Source organism: Lissotriton vulgaris, chromosome 4_1, assembly GCF_964263255.1.
Source record: "Lissotriton vulgaris chromosome 4_1, aLisVul1.2, whole genome shotgun sequence".
NCBI lineage: Eukaryota > Metazoa > Chordata > Amphibia > Caudata > Salamandridae > Lissotriton > Lissotriton vulgaris.
The window spans coordinates 1,611,920,178-1,611,936,322 of record NC_141691.1 but is presented as its reverse complement, the minus strand read 5'-3'; the positions used below and the strand labels follow the sequence as shown (position 1 = coordinate 1,611,936,322).

Genomic DNA, 16,145 nt, shown 5'->3' with positions numbered 1-16,145 from the left:
AGGGGTCTCCTGCGCTGTGAAGATTAGTTTAGCTTGCGTATCTATTTCATTTAAGGTAGTGTATTATATTCTGCATGCAGTTTACCTGTATGTGAAAGTTCAACAATTTAGAATCTTTTTTTTGTTTTTTTGTTGTGCCACTTACTCCACACTCACCCCTACTCTTATTGACCCAGCCCCCTGTGTGCCAATGATCACAGTTCCCATACTTTTTTAAATTGAAATTCACAAGTGGCAAAAACTTTCCAAGAGCCTCTACTCTACAAACCTTTGGTGCCTCTCCCCCAGTAGCATGCTCCTAGAAGAAAGAGACTGACAAGGAATGTAAATGTGCATCAGAATTATTAAACTGGCAATCTACTGCTTGGTGGCTTGGCAGGCCAATGAGGAGCAGGGAAGTCTGCCTGCCAGCTGTAATGATCTGAGTTCCTTGAGAGCGGAACCCGCAGCCTGGCCCAGAAAGTCATCCAAACATTGTATCACCCTCTGGCCAGGCGTGGCCGAGGGAATTAAATAAAGGGGCAAGGATCACTCGGGGTCCTTCTGCCCATAGCTACCGAATGGTGTGTGTCTCTATGTTTATTCTTCGCCTAGAATCAGGCCACGCACTGACCCAATAAAAGTGACTGGTGATGAGGGTGGTTGCCACTCCACATCACCCTTCACTCTGTGGATGGCAGGTGCAACACGGAGACCAAGACAACTGCTGATTTGCCTATTTGAGTCCCTCTGAGCACACAACATCGGCTGGCATTCCTATACCCTGCCATGTTGCCCCCGACAATCACTGACGCTAAAGCAACTCGCAGCCGTCCCTGCTCCTGCCAGCGTTGTCTCCAACCGCCTCCTTCTATTTGTGGCTGGAAGAAGACCCTGATGCACCACAACGCTGCTGCAAGTGCACCACATTACCACGCTGCCAGGCTCAAACATGCGCACTCCTCCCGGCACCATCAGAAGACCCCTACTGCCTTACACAATGGCATAGGCAGGCACAGAGCCTATAACGGGGGAAGAGGAAGACCAGTATCCTTGTGGCAAAGCACCACATCCAAGACCACAGCAGGCCCTACGCTGCTAGTGAGTGTGAAAAAGAAAATAAGAGAAAAAAAAGGACACGAATTATAACACAAAGCTGAGGCTGCTAGCTGAAAAGGAAGTGTGGGGTACAAGCACCCTCAATCATGACAGACGCAGCTCTGCAAGCAGGCCACAGCAATCCACACAGCTGGTGCAGCAGGCTGGTCACCAACACATCCAACCTACCACGCAGAACACCCAAATCAACGTGCTGCCACCATTTAGCGAGCTTGTGGATCCTGCCACTGCCTCCCCTAGGTGGAAAGTATGGATTGGCCGCCTAGACAACAACTTGACTGCAACATGGGAGACAGACAACCTCATCAAATGGTCCCTACTACTACATTTTGCAGGGTAGAAGATATGCAAACTTTTTGCACAACGCCAAACACTAGAGCTGCGAATGACTATGACGCCGCAGTCAGGGCCCTGAATGCGCTCTTTGACCCTCACCTGAATCCAGACTATGAGAGATTCAAGCTCTGACAAACATGCCAAAGAGAAGGAGAATCAATGGACGCATTCCACGCATGCCTGAGAAAGCTGGCTAGCATGTGCACAGCTGATGGACGTCGCCATCACCCAGCAACTGGAAAATTTCATAACTTTAAAAACGGAATGAGCAGATGTACTCCAGACACAAGGTAGACGGAACAGAAGAAAATGGCTGGCAAAGACCACACCTGGGTCACGGTGTTGGTACTCTGGGCGAGAAGAACATTCTCCAGAAGAGTGCCCAGCACAAGGGCGAACATGTAAAAAACTGTGGACCCCCAAACCGGAGGTGGTCCAAGGAACACAGGCGCACAAGGAAGGAGACCGCTGTGAAAGGCAGGAAGGCAACTGAAGGCAAATGTTTTTTTTTGTTTGTTTTTTTATTACTCATTTGCCTGTACCTCATAACCAGAAATTATGTAGCCAACCACCTATCCATGCACCCCAGATTGAAGCGCACGTTCCACCACCATAACCTTGTGTACCATCCTGGCGGGAGACTTAATCTGGGTTTACTGAGGTATTGATGGCCAGTGACAGACCTCCCAACCCATCCCAGACTCCGTCAAGGTAGAGGTTATCACCAGGCCCAGCTCATGTCTAACGGAACCACCACAATGGACCATGGAGTTGGAGGCCTAATCATAGGACCCGGGGAAAAAAAAAAAACCCCGGTATTAGGCATATTACCACTAACTTAACCACATCGCTGCTGTGGTTATTTTTCCCCTGTGCTGAAAATTGCCAATTTGCTGGTGTCATGACGAGCTCAGCTCGTCATCAGCACAGCTCAACTGTGCCTCATGACGCGCTGAGCTCGTCATGAGCATGGAAGGGGTTAAAAGAAATCAAAAGATTCCAAAAGGTGAGGTTGTTACTACCCCAAGATCTGGCCAGATCGACCTTTGATGTTTCAAAAAGGGATGATAGCCAACTGGCGTGTGTTGGTGCCTTGGAGTCGATCCAATGTTTACATATCTGTCGCCCCGTTAGTAAGATTGCATAGAACAACAATTGCCTTGCTGGGCCAGTAACATTGTCATCCATCCCAGAGATTACCAATGTTAGTGTGCAGGGTAAAGTTACTTTAAGTATCGAGCCCAGTGTAAACAGAACTTCTGCCCAGAACGCCTTAATTGGGGGACAATCCATAAACATGTGAACATCTGATGCGCCCTGAAGATTACACTTGTTACAACATTTTCCAGGTTGAAACTTCGCAAGCCGTTGTGGTGACCAATAAGCACGATGCATCAAGAACAAGTGATTCCGCCTCAACTAAGCAGGCTTGACAGTTTTATAAAGAAGAGTGAATGATCTTATCCACCATTCTTCCCCTCGAAGGTCCATGTCCATGGCCCACAGTTCATCCGGGAGTTCAAAGTCTCCATCTACCTCCTCCAATATAGCCCAATACCAGTGTGCTACCTCCTTGCCCCCTGGAGGTTTCTCCGCAAGCTGTTGTTCTAGCACACTATACCTCCCCACTTGGGTATTCTTCTGAAGGAGCGCCCCATAAGATACCCCTAAGAGAGGGGGGGATATTGAGATGGGGCGACTTGTTGGCAGGCGGGACATTAATAAAGTGGGATAAATTGTACGAAGGGGTCGGCCAAAGACTATCAAGGTTTAAATACACACAACTTGTAAGCTGGTCTAGAGAGTTGAAGGCGAATGTTATCTCATCTCATTTGCCAGTGACTTCAAACATCGGAGGGGCCCCCCACCCAGGTGCGTTATAGAAATTGCAGGATCCCGTGTCACAGCTCTAATCGACACTGGCGAAATCAGTGAATGTAATGGAGGGTCAATATTACAAGCAACTATAACTGCAGCCAACCCCGTCAAACGTCAAGATACTCACTTATGGAAGCCAGACACCCGTGTCTCTGAAAAGCAAGATGACAGTGAAAGTGAAATTGGAAGAACAAGAGATCGCAACAACATCATACGTAGTGAATAGAGAAGCCGACATCCTGGTAGGAAGCCACACTGTGTAAGATCTCAGCTTAGTCACGTTTGCCCACGCAGTCAAACCCCTACAAACAGACGAGATACTTGAACTATTCAAGCAGATCTTCACTGGACTAGAATGCATGAAAAGACCACCAGTCAAGCTACATATCGACAAAGCCATAAAGTTGGTAGCACTACGTCACAGGCACATCCCAAGTCACCTGCGGCCGCTGGTCAAGCAGGAGCTCCATAATCTCGAACAGCAAGGAGTGATTGTAAAGGCCACCGGCCCAACACCCGGGGTCTCGCCTATGGTAATAGCTGAAAAACCAAAGCAGCCTGGGAAAATAAGACTGTGTATCGACATGCGCCTGCCTAACCAGGCAATCAAAAAAGGCACATAACACCAACTGTAGACGACATCATAGCCGATTTGAAAGGATCCAGGTGGTTCTCTAAGCTAGATCTCAATGCAGGGTACTACCAGCTGAGGCTAGCTGAGGAGAGCAGGTACATAACAACCTTCTCGACTCACATAGGACTGCACTGAGACAAGTGGCTGAAATATTCCAAAATACTGTTTGGGAAATCCTGTCAGGCCTCCATGGAGTATTAAATGTTAGTAACGACACCTTAATAAACTCTTCGACCATCCAGGAGCACCACCGCCACCTTCAAGCAACTGTGCGACGGCTGTCTGACCATGGCATAACCCTACACAAAGACAAGTGTTCATTCTTTCAGAGCTCAATCAAATTCTTTGTGTGCGTTTTCAGTTGGGAGGACCCCCGTAAATTGCATGCCATATACAAAGCCCTGGCACCAACCACAGTATCAGAAATACAAAACTTTTTTGTATGGCTATGTACTATGGGCGGTTCATACCCAACCTCGCTACTATAGCTAAGCCCCTGGGGGCCCTCACAAAGAAGAATGCTGCGTGGGAGTAGGGCAGAGAAGAGAATGAAGCATTTTGTCAGGTCAAGGAGACACTACTCAGAAAGACCACCGAGGCATACTTCGACGCTGCACGAGCCACTGAGCTACTCGTAGACACTAGCCCCATGGGTCTTGGGCCAGTCCTCACACAAGAAATAGAACCAGGCAAGTGGGCACCCCTCAAATTCACGAGCAAAGCTCTCACACCAACCAAAGCACACTACTCCACAACTGAACGGGAAGCACTAGCAATTAAATGGGCATAATACTATTTTTATCTGTACATCAGCAGGCACCCGTTAGGGTAGTAACCCATCATCAACCACTGGTCCTGGTATTTTTAGGCACGGCCCCACATACGCCCCCGAGGATTGAACGTGGGCAGTACAGCTGCACTACTACCTGATGGAGCTTGTATATCAGACCAGGATGAAAAATCTGGCAGATTTCCTCTCACAGCACCCACCAGATCCACTGGAAGAAGACAGTGACAGCTAAGCAAAGACAGAAGAATACATCAACATGTTCTCCTAATGGCTATGCCCCCGGACCCTCACCACCGAGGAAATCAAGGCAGCCCCCAAAGGCGACTCTGTTCTGGCCAAGGTAATGGACTCCCTGCAGAGAGGATCATTGGATGATTTCCTGTGGTGCAGATCAGACAGGTAGCGTCTTGGGAAGCTATGGGAGGATGCAGGATGAATTAAGCTCAGCAGTAAAAGATTTAGTGCTAAGAGGGTCCCGAATTGTGATCCTGCTGAGCCTCCAAGAGAGGGTAACAGCCCCCGCCCACAAAGGTCACCAAGGAACGTTACAAATGAAGTCATGCATGAGGTTCCCCAGGCTAGAGGCAGATGTGGACACCCTGAAGCAAAAGCGACACCACTGTCAACTCAAAGGAGCCAAGAGCCACCCGCACCAGTAATAACAGAAGAACCTGCTCCAGCCCCGTGGTCACCAGTATGCCTCAATTTCAGAAGATTCCCGAATGGGGAGTGTGACCACAGTATTCATTGATAGCTACTCCAAATATCCAATAGTCGAAGCACTCGGATCCACATCATTCGCACACCTGCTACCAGTTCTATAAAGAACATTTGCGCTGTTTGGCTTGCCACATGAGCTCAAAATGGACAATGGGTCTCCTTTTCAAGGGGGAGAGTTCAAGGCTTTGCTCACATCACTGGGAATACGCCTACATTGAATCACTCACCAATGGCCAGAAGCCAATGGCGAAGCAGAGTGCTTCTTGTGCACACTAAATAAGATCCTACACATCATTTACAGAGCAAGCTGACCCAGAAACAGCGCTACAACGATTCCTGAACAAATTCCGCAGCACCCCTCACTGCACAACCCAGAGGTCCCCCTGGACCTTAATTCTTGCCAGACACAGACAAGACACCATCCCCGTGGTTGAAAGCTGGGTCCCAACATCGTATGTGCCAACCAGCACTCAAACTTGATGGACCAGGAACAATGATCGAGCCAGTCGACGATGAAGGGCCAAACCCCGGATCATCACACCAGGGAGCTTGGTTCTAATTCGGAACCGTTGCGCAGGAGGGAAGTTCAAGAGAACATATGAACCAGGATCCTGAACTTTACTGAGAGCAAATGGAACCGCAGTCACCACCCAACGTGGAACCAAAGTGGTCACTAGGAAAATATCCTGGTTCCGGAAAATCCAGACGATGGGGGTATTAGTTCCAGAGATGCAGAAATCGGGGATGCGTCGGCCAGAGAGACACCCCCCTCCGCACAAGGGAGCTAAGGCCACAAACCCTCTGGGACACTCAAACAACCACTCCTGAAGAGGACATGGGGTTGATCGCCCCAGACCCTGCAAGGCCTTTGTTCAATTCAACAATCTAATCAACGGCATTACAACCTGAGGCCAAACCCAACACCCAGTCAGAGACTTAAAGACTAGAGCATATTTGTTGCTCAATATATATGCCAAACATTTTCATGGCTTGGGACATGCATGTAATCCTATAACAATGCCAGATCCAAAGGATCGGTTCTGGGTCTGCTCGTTCTATTGATGGCGCGTCCATGTCTATTTGCAATTCTAGTTTATTACATGGAGAAGTGTGGCTCAATGGTTAGAGCGGCAGACCTTGATGCAGAGTGCTGGCCAGGGACCAGGGTTCGATTCCCGCCTCGGCGGGATTGGGCTTAAATTCCTCTGACTGGATATTCTCGCCTCAGTGCTGAATCTAAGCATGGGCCCCACGCTGCAACTCTGGGCAATAGCTTGCTTAGTCTCCACAACGGCCCCCGATACACAAGGGATGCCTGGTTTCACCATGGGATGCCCAGGAGTGGACACCTCACAAGGAAAAGCCAGGAGGGGTTCCCTTGTGGTAGGAGTACAAGCGCCGGGATACTTACGGGTGACTGTTCGCGCTATACAAATACAACACATTTACATTTACATGGGAGCATCAGTTACTACATAAAATGATTTGTAAAAGGCGAGGATTGAAACATGCTGTAGCCTATATGCACCAATGGTTGGGATCTCCCCATCCGCTTTGGACTAAGTAAACTGCAGACACCTTTAACAGGACATTCACCTTAACAACTTTATATCTTCAAAGCCAGTTCTAAGGACCACTTTATTCCTGCTGTATGACTAGCACAATTAGCAGCTCATTTAGGGTTTGCCAGCAGGCCAACCAGACCGCTGTAGTGGACTGACCACCCCATTGAAATATCTCTACTGAGACAGTGGGAACACTTTAATCACAATTCAAATGCCAGTTGACATAATTTTTTTTATTTTTTGGAGACACATCCATAAAGTATTGGTTCATTCTGTTAAAAAAGGTTTCTAGTTTTCTCTCTGCAAATGGGGGCTATTGATTACTTTTCCTACCATGGACAATCATGCATCGCTTGCCTCTTATGCTGCATATGAGTCTCAGGAAGAGTAAAAAAAAAGCTTTTATAGAATTCCAATGGAAGCCCAGGTTAGATGTCCTGCACATCTAACCTGGGCTTCAATTGGAATTCTATAATGCATATTAGCAAGCCCATTATCGCTGATTTAGCTGCAGTTTCCTGCCGCTAAAACGGCGATAATTTTAACGAGGTTCTTGCTAATATGCCCCTGTGTTCTCTAGAAACCCGGGGCCTCATTTATGAGAAATGACGCATCGCTGCTTTCACGCACCGATGCGTCACTTCTCAGTGCGCACTCCTTGCGACATTCCTGATGCATCATATTTAATGTATGACGCATTATGTCGCAAGGAGTTACAGATACGTCAGTATTTCTGACGTATCTGTAAGCGCAAAAGTGACGCATTGCTGGAGTGTGTCACAAAAGTGACGCAACTCCAGCAATGGGCCATTTCACATGGGGCAAGCCCCATGTGAAAGGGCCTGCGTCAGTTTTACGCCTGCTGTGAGGCAGGCGCAAGATTTTGACGCAATGGCATCCTAAAAGTGACGCAGTGAAATCTCATAGATTTCACTGCGTCACTTCTACGACCCTTCCTTGTGTCAATACGCCCCCCTTGCATACATTATACCTGGCGCAGGTATAATGTGGCGCAGGGGTTTACAAAGTGACGCATCTGCCTAGATGCGTCACTTTGTAAATATGGTGCAACAAGGCACATTTTTTACGCCACTGGTGCGTCACAAAAAGTGACGCACCGGCGGCGTAAAAGTGACGCACAGCCTCATAAATGAGGCCCCTGGTATGAGTGAAAGAAAGGTGGCAGAAACAAGCACCTCACAGCGGTGAAAACATAACTTCTGCTTTTCACCAATGTAACAAAAGAAGAGAATAACTGGATTTTCTAGGCTGGCATTGACTCGATAACAAGAGTTTAATTGGTGTTCATTTACAATTTGTCATGTTTTCTTCGCAAAAGAAAAGAATGGATCTCACCTCACTCTGAAAATATTCATAACTGTCTTCCTGTCTTACTCCTTTCTCTCTCACTCTTATTGAATAATACTTTAAATGTCTTTTTTCTTTTTTTAGGGCAGCATTGTTTGATTACGCAGATCTAGCGGAGTATTTGATTACAATGGTAAATATTTAACTTTTTTAACTGATTACCAGTAATTTATTAAATATTACTTAGCGCAAGTGGCTGCTTACTTAACAAATTGCAACAGCTAATTGCCATTTGTGTAAACATTAATTTCCTGGACAGAATATGACAGGAAACCTACAGTAATAAACCTAGTGTTGAAATCTCATTAAGAAAATCTGGCAGCACATGTCCACGATTCATATTGTGCATTTATAACGACACATGTTTTATTGTGCATCTGTGTAAATGTATTTTTTCATATCCTTAAAACGTGATGTGATAAATATTTGACTACGGTTGCTATCATGAACAACTTTTATTAAACTGTGTTTTTATATCAAAACATCTTTTATATTTTTACAGTTTAAAAGGTGTGAAAAGAAGCAAGTATGTGATTTCGATTGTACAATCAACAGAAATAGTAGTGCCTTATAGAGCGTTCCATTACAGTTCATACATAATAGTGAGAGTGACAGATAGGGCTGTAATATTCTCAGTTAGTTCTCTACCATATTATAGACAAATAGGTCCCTCTATCACTACGAGACCAGACACGTGCTTACACACCCAGTAAGGTATATTGTGTGCGTCAATTTGCTAGTAAGACATTTTAAATAATGCATCTATCGAAAAAGCATTTGGGTATTTAAGAACAATGGGGCATATTACCAAGCAATAGCGATAATTATCGCTATTGCTTGGTTAGAGACAAACATTTACCGCAGAGCTGCGGCGATTTTTACCGCAAATAAACCTTGGTATTACCAAGGTTTATCGCAAATGCGATAAAAATCGCCGCAAATCATGAATATCGCTGAAAAGTCAGCGATATTCATGCATTACCGAGCTAATGCTCTTAGCCATGTTATCCACCTCCCATTGGATAACATGGCTAAGAACTGCTCAGGGCAGGTGTTAGCTTTTGCAGATATTCGCGCTTAGCGCGAATATCTCCAAAAGTTGGTAATAGGAGATAGCGATGTTAGCGACTGTTTTCAGTCGCTAACATCTTGGCACACCCACTTTGCATGTCATTAGTGATAAATATCACTGACATGCAAAGTGGGGCCCAAGATGGTCGCTATCTCCTACTAGCTGTCACTAACTGGTGTTAGCGACAGCTAGGTAATAGGGAGATCATTTTATCTCCACTTTCTTGGCTTTTAAAGCCAAAAAAGCGGAGATAAACCCCCTTGATAATATGCCCCAATGTATATAATCCCACCAAGTAAGGTACAAATGATGTAACTACTGAATTAACGTTTATTCCTTTCACACAATTAATGTATAGGCAGCAATGAGGGCAACGGTTCCAAAGAAGCACTTTCAATAAGCGAGCAATGCTCCTCGATAGATCTTCTGGCCTTATTTTCCACAAGTTCAAGAAGTGACAAAACAAGAGATTGGCTGGACCAAGGCTGTGCGGACTGCTATGATCTTTAAGTGCATCCCTTGGACTTCTGTAGATCTGTTGTCTACCGTCCAACCTTTTCTCTCTCACATTTTAATTGCAGGATTAAGTAGAACAACAAAGACCTTTCAGAATCTACAGACATCTTTGACAAGTCACAGGTCAGTTTAATGGGGAATGGAGTTTAGAGAATTCAAACAGGCAACACCTTCTCTCTTTGGATGATGGATTGCTTGTAGGTTCAGGGAAGGTGACCTTCTGCAGTGGTTGCCTGATCTGCCCAGAAATCCTTGTAGAGGTAAACCAAATATCTTCTATACAGAGGCTTATTGACATTGTACAAGATTTAAAGTGTAGCCTTTTTTAGGTCCCGGCTAGACAGCGTACATGCGCTGTCTCTTCGAGACATCTTGCAATCTATATCTGAGGGGAAACCCTGCCTATTATTTGGGAATGTATCTCCGCTTGCCATTAGCTAACTTTTGTTTATTTTTTGGTAGCGGGCTTGTTATTAGCTCTTCACCCGATACATAACTTCGGTTATTCCGGAAGCAGCATTGCCTAACCACGGTCTCTTTATGCCTACACAGCGTATTAAAAATAGTGTGCATGAATATGAGCGCGCTACCATCTCGTTTTGACTGTTGCGTTCTAGTTGTCTACACCACACAATGGCTGGTGCATGCTTGGCGTGCCGGCGGCCATGTCTGCACTGGGAGTACAGCAGTGCAGGAGTGACCCTGGTGCTCTGCCGCCGTAATAAAACATCTAGAAGACACATACCGTGTCTGTGTCTTCTTTCAGCCCAACGGAAACCAGCACTACTTCCACCCACCACGAAGCCCGCACCCAGGCTTCCTGTATTCACCTCCTGATGTGCTCAGTATTTCGACACAGGGTAAATTCAGTCGTTCAGACACGCACCAAGCGCATTATTCCCGGTACTGCTGAAAACGAAGAATTCTGACGCCCAATAATGTCTTCACACAGTATCTCGTGAGAAAGGCGCCATTTGTCAATATACAGTATTTTTACTGCTTCCTATTAGATGTTCCGTTGATTCACACAGACAAGAAACCCCGCCACCTGCACCAGTGCACACGCAGGCAGAGTCAATAGGCACACAGTATGTGCAGTTTAGCGCAGATACCCCGCCCGTTAATCACAGTAGTCCCCCTCCTCCACCAGTCTGGGGAAACCCATCCAGTCCAGCGATCTGGCCGCAAGGTGCACTGCCTCGTGCACAGCCCTGCTGGAGACTGGGGCTACTTGGACACGCGTTTTAAGGGGCAGCCTACATAGAGGATTGCAGCAAAGCCAGCATGCATGTCTCTCAGAACCATATTCCGCTAACTCTCTTAATTTAAAATGATTTTATTAGGAAAATATTTACATAACAGTATAGAGATAGTGAAGGCAAAACTGGTCTTGTTATAGCGTTGTCCGTTGCAGTTAGTATACACTAGATATGATGGGATGCTTGTATGCTGAGTATGGATAAACGGCCTATGACATTTGCAGCATTTAATGTTCTTATGTGTTGCCTTCGTGAGGAGGAAAAGAAAAGTGGGAGGTGAGAGAAAAGTGGGAGAAAAGGGAAGAGGAAAGGGGAGACATGGAGATTGGTATTTTAGTTAGCGGCCATTATTCTAGAGCTTGTGATGGGAGGCGTCTGGGTGAGGGGATGTCAGGACATGTGGGTTGTTTAAGGTGGTTTGTACGAGTCTAGGTAGTTGTCGAGGGTATGCCACATCTCGCCCTTTAAGCGGCTTTGGGGTGAGTGTTTTAGTGTTATGTTGTCCGCTCCCCTTTGGAAAGTGATCCAGTTGAACCAACTTTTGAAGGAAGCTTTCCCTGTGTCCTTCCAATTGGAAAGGATAGTTTTAGCTGCAGCTGTAAGTAGGAGGTCAATCAGGCTGCTGTTGTTTTTAGACTGGATTTCTGGAGCCATGAACGCAGTGACTACATTGAGGAGGTCTGGTTGTGGTTTGTTCCCCGTTACGTTATATATAAATTACCTTACCCTTCCCCAGAATGACTTTACCTTGGAGCAATGAATGATAATGTGTGCTAAGTCTTCTTTTTCCTTGTGGCAGTTCCAACAGAGGTCGTTGTTGCTGAGCCTGACAGCCGCCAGGCGAGCTGGGGTCCAGTACGATCTATGGATAAGACAGTATTTGGTTTGTGCTAGGATTGAGGTGACTTTGTTTCTAGCTGCTGATGTCCAAAGGTGTGCCTTCTCTTTCTCGCTAAAGTGTCTGGAGTACAGGGTTTTCCAATAGTCTATCGTTTTGGCATTTAGTCTTGTTGTCTTTGGGCTTAGGAGTTTATATAGGTGCAACGTTTGGTGGGCAATTTTGTTTAGGTTAGTTATGTATTCGTGAATCGTTGGGACTTCTTTGCTCAGGTCTGCTCTTGTGATGGCTGCCTTAATTTTCAGAAAACTGTAGAATTCTATGTCTGGTAGGTTGTGTTCTTGTTTTAGGCAGGCAAAAGTGGTTGGGTGTTGTGCGTCTCTAGTTGGCTTGGGGTGGAGATACCTCGTTCAGACCATAGGTCCATACTAAGTACCCTATCCTTGAATTTTATTTTAGGGTTGAACCAGATAGATACCCATCTTGTGTTTCTAATGCTCTTTTCCATTCTTTTGTCTACTTTGAGGAGGGCGCTCTTGGTATTTTTAAGAATTGTGTTGTTGGCCTCTGGGTGTTTGTTGGCTGTAAGTAGAGCCATGGGATCAAGGCCTCTTAGGATTTCTCTCTCTAGTGCCAGCCAAGCTGGCGTGTAGTCTTGCTCTGGCGTGAGCCAGTATATCCCTTGTTTGGCTAGACACTGTCTGGAATGTTTTGAAATTGGTGATGTTGAGCCCCCCTAGATCTTTGCGCAGCTTTAATTACTGTAGGTTTATCCTGGCTTTCTTGCCCCTCCTGAGGAATTTATTTGTCAGAATGTTCATCTTTTTATGGAAGTCCTCCGTGGTTATGAGTGGCAGCATACTAAGCAAGTAGTTAACCATGGGGGTGAGCATCATTTTAATTGTTTCTACCCTGCCCCACCAGCTGACAAACTTTGGCGACCATGAGTCTAATTTCTCTTTTAGTTTGTTTAGTATTATTTTTTCGTTGTAGTCAAGTGTTGACTTGAGGTCCCTGCCAAAATAGATGCCCAGGCAGTTCGGGCTGGACTGTTCCCATGAGGCACAGGGTCAAGGCTGATTTGCATATGGCCATGTCTGAACTGGGGAGGTGTGGAGTGCAACAAAACGATGGATTTAGGCCCAGATCTCTGTACTGGGGTGAATGTATGACATTGTTCTGCATTCTGTCCATCAACTGTGGTTTTTGCATTTGTCACCCCGAGTGGGATGGGTATGCTCAGACGTGAGTCCCATGATCTCCGCACCCCTGGAGTCAAGCTATCCTGGCTGAAGATGGCTGATAGCCAGAAACCGGTCCTAGGATGCTTGATTCCGGTCCAGGAAAGACATGGCTTGGCAGTTCGGGCTGGACTGTTCCCATGAGGCACAGGGTCAAGGCTGATTTGCATATGGCCATGTCTAAACTGGGGAGGTGTGGAGTGCAAAAAAATGATGGATTTAGGCCCAGATCTCTGTACTGTGGTGAATGTATGACATTGTTCTGCATTCTGTCCATCAACTGTGGTTTTTGCATTTGTCACCCCGAGTGGGATGGGTATGCTCAGAAGTGAGTCCCATGCTCTCCACACCACTGGAGTCAAGCTATCCTGGCTGAAGACGGCTGATAGCCAGAAACCGGTCCTAGGATGCTTGACTCCGGTCCAGGAAAGACATGGCTTGGCAGTTCGGGCTGGACTGTTCCCATGAGGCACAGGGTCAAGGCTGATTTGCATATGCCCATGTCTGAACTGGGGAGGTGTGCAGTGCAAAAAAACGATGGATTTAGGCCCAGATCTCTGTACTGTGGTGAATGTATGACATTGTTCTGCATTCGGTCCATCAACTGTGGTTTTTGCATTTGTCACCCCGAGTGGGATGGGTATGCTCAGACGTGAGTCCCATGCTCTCCACACCACTGGAGTCAAGCTATCCTGGCTGAAGATGGCTGATAGCCAGAAACCGGTCTTAGGATGCTTGATTCTGGTCCAGGAAAGACATGGCTTGGCAGTTCGGGCTGGACTGTTCCCATGAGGCACAGGGTCAAGGCTGATTTGCATATGGCCATGTCTGAAGTGAGTGAAGGACTGGGTTATTTAAGACCCAGCGGTGCCAGGGGACAACACCTGAAACCTTCGTGGGTAACCTGTTCCGGCGTACAAATGACAGAGACACGGGACACTTTCTTCGGCGTCAAAGATTCGAGGTTTATTTACTGCAGGGAACACAGAAGTCACGTGAAGTACACAGCCGGTATGTTCGCGGGATCTGATTCAATTTGCTACTGTGGATCGCTCCTTTTATACAGTTTTCTCTCATAGGCTAACATGGTACACAAAGGTTTACAACTTGGTTCCCATCATTATCCCCAAGAGGGGTCGCTTTGATGTATTCAAGGTCCGGAACATACGTACAGAAACATTCGGTGGTTCCCAACTGTAAAAACCCATCTTCCCACCATTAGTACATTCCAATCAGCAGTAAACAGATCGAAGGAGGAACAAGGACAGGTGCAAGGAAGGCAGAAACAGTGGGGAGATCGAAAAGGGTGTAAAGGGGTGGTATCGGGAAACACGAACTGCAAGCATCAAAGGGACGTGCCTAATGAGATGCACGGCTAAGACAATAGACCGGCACGGCAAGATGAGCCTCAAGCGGGGCCATCTGCCTTACAGTATCATCCCCCTCATCATAAAGACACTTTCAAAAGGAAACGTGTCTTCCGCAAAAGTTTGAGAATCCCAGGGTCGCGAAGCGGACAGCGTCCGTTCGATGGCTACTTGAGGGCAAGAAACAAAATGGATGCCGTATCTAAGATGGAACCCGTGGGTACAGTTAGAAACCCGCGAAACAAACGAACGGTTCAGGTTAGCACAGCGAAACTGCACACACCCACTAAACTCGTCATTTGCGGTTCATAGATACCAGACTCGACCATATTCGTGCGAGTCGAAAACACCACTTACAATTGTCACGGAACCTCAGACGCTCCTTATGCCCTCATGTAGGCAAGCACTAGTCAGAATCATACTCGATATTCATTAGACCATCTAGATGTTGCTGTAACATAACTCTGTCCATCTGAGCTCCTTTGGTAACAGGCGGCTGTCTTATACACGTCGTAGCACAGAGGCCACATAAGGCAGGACCACACTGCACGCAAAGGCAACACGTGAACAGAAACGCTACAACAACTCCGATGATCATCAGAATCTTCCAACCCCAAGTCGACATTAGGCCCCAAAACCACCCAAGTAATGTCCAATCCCCTACGTCCACGTGTATGGACTCAGAGATCTTTTGCAACTTTGAGATGGCTTGATAGACAGTTGGAGCATTATCTGGAATGAAAATACAGCAGCTCGAATGGATCACCTTACATACTCCACCTCGATCTGCTAAGACCACGTCTAAAACCATACGGTTTTGTAACGTCATAAGCCTATCCGCCTGAAGGTCTGTGGTGATATTACCAAGGGCACTGGCAGTGATATTAGCTGTCGATTCCACCACTCGAGTCAATTGTCTCAGGTTCCTACTATTAACCATAGGTCCCCAAAACGGGAGGAAACCCTTGAAAAAGTCTCCTGCCTCTTGAACAGCAGTGTCCTCTTCGCTAATCACGCCTCTCACAACTCTAGTCTTGTGATAATATGCATCGACAGTGAACGTCGGAGGCAACAGATTTGCGATATAACATGAGCCCACAAAGTCGGAGGGCAACCATGTATACGCACGATCATGGCAGACAAAGTATGTACCCTTGGCAGCCAGAAACACAGGGGACGAGACCATCGGCAGGATATAAGTCTCGGAGCAAGCACTCTCTCCAAGACGAGCTCTCGATCTTCGGCCACGACCCAATAGACAGAAGTTACCAAGGTGGGGTACGACCCATATCGGAGGCGAGCTCCTAAGCTGCTTTTCACCAGTGAGCGCACTATACTCGACCTTACTCAGGACCCTATAGGCTTGTACCTCTTCTTCTGGAATGAGCGACGGTTCATAGATATCCCTATCTAAATCATCTATCGCTATAGCCAAAGGCTTGTGATACGAACCAGGACCAGTG

General features: G+C 46.7%; 1 protein-coding gene across 4 annotated transcripts in view; it reads left to right on the top strand.

Moving 5' to 3' along the window:
* TRPA1 (transient receptor potential cation channel subfamily A member 1) overlaps positions 1-16,145 on the top strand; it is a 913,216-nt gene that overhangs the window by 498,604 nt on the left and 398,467 nt on the right. For all 4 annotated transcript variants that reach the window (XM_086965876.1, XM_086965877.1, XM_086965878.1 and 1 more), the window contains exon 9: positions 8,474-8,522. In XM_086965876.1, the coding sequence (XP_086822002.1) occupies positions 8,474-8,522 (49 nt within the window). The remainder of the gene's footprint in view (positions 1-8,473; positions 8,523-16,145) is intronic.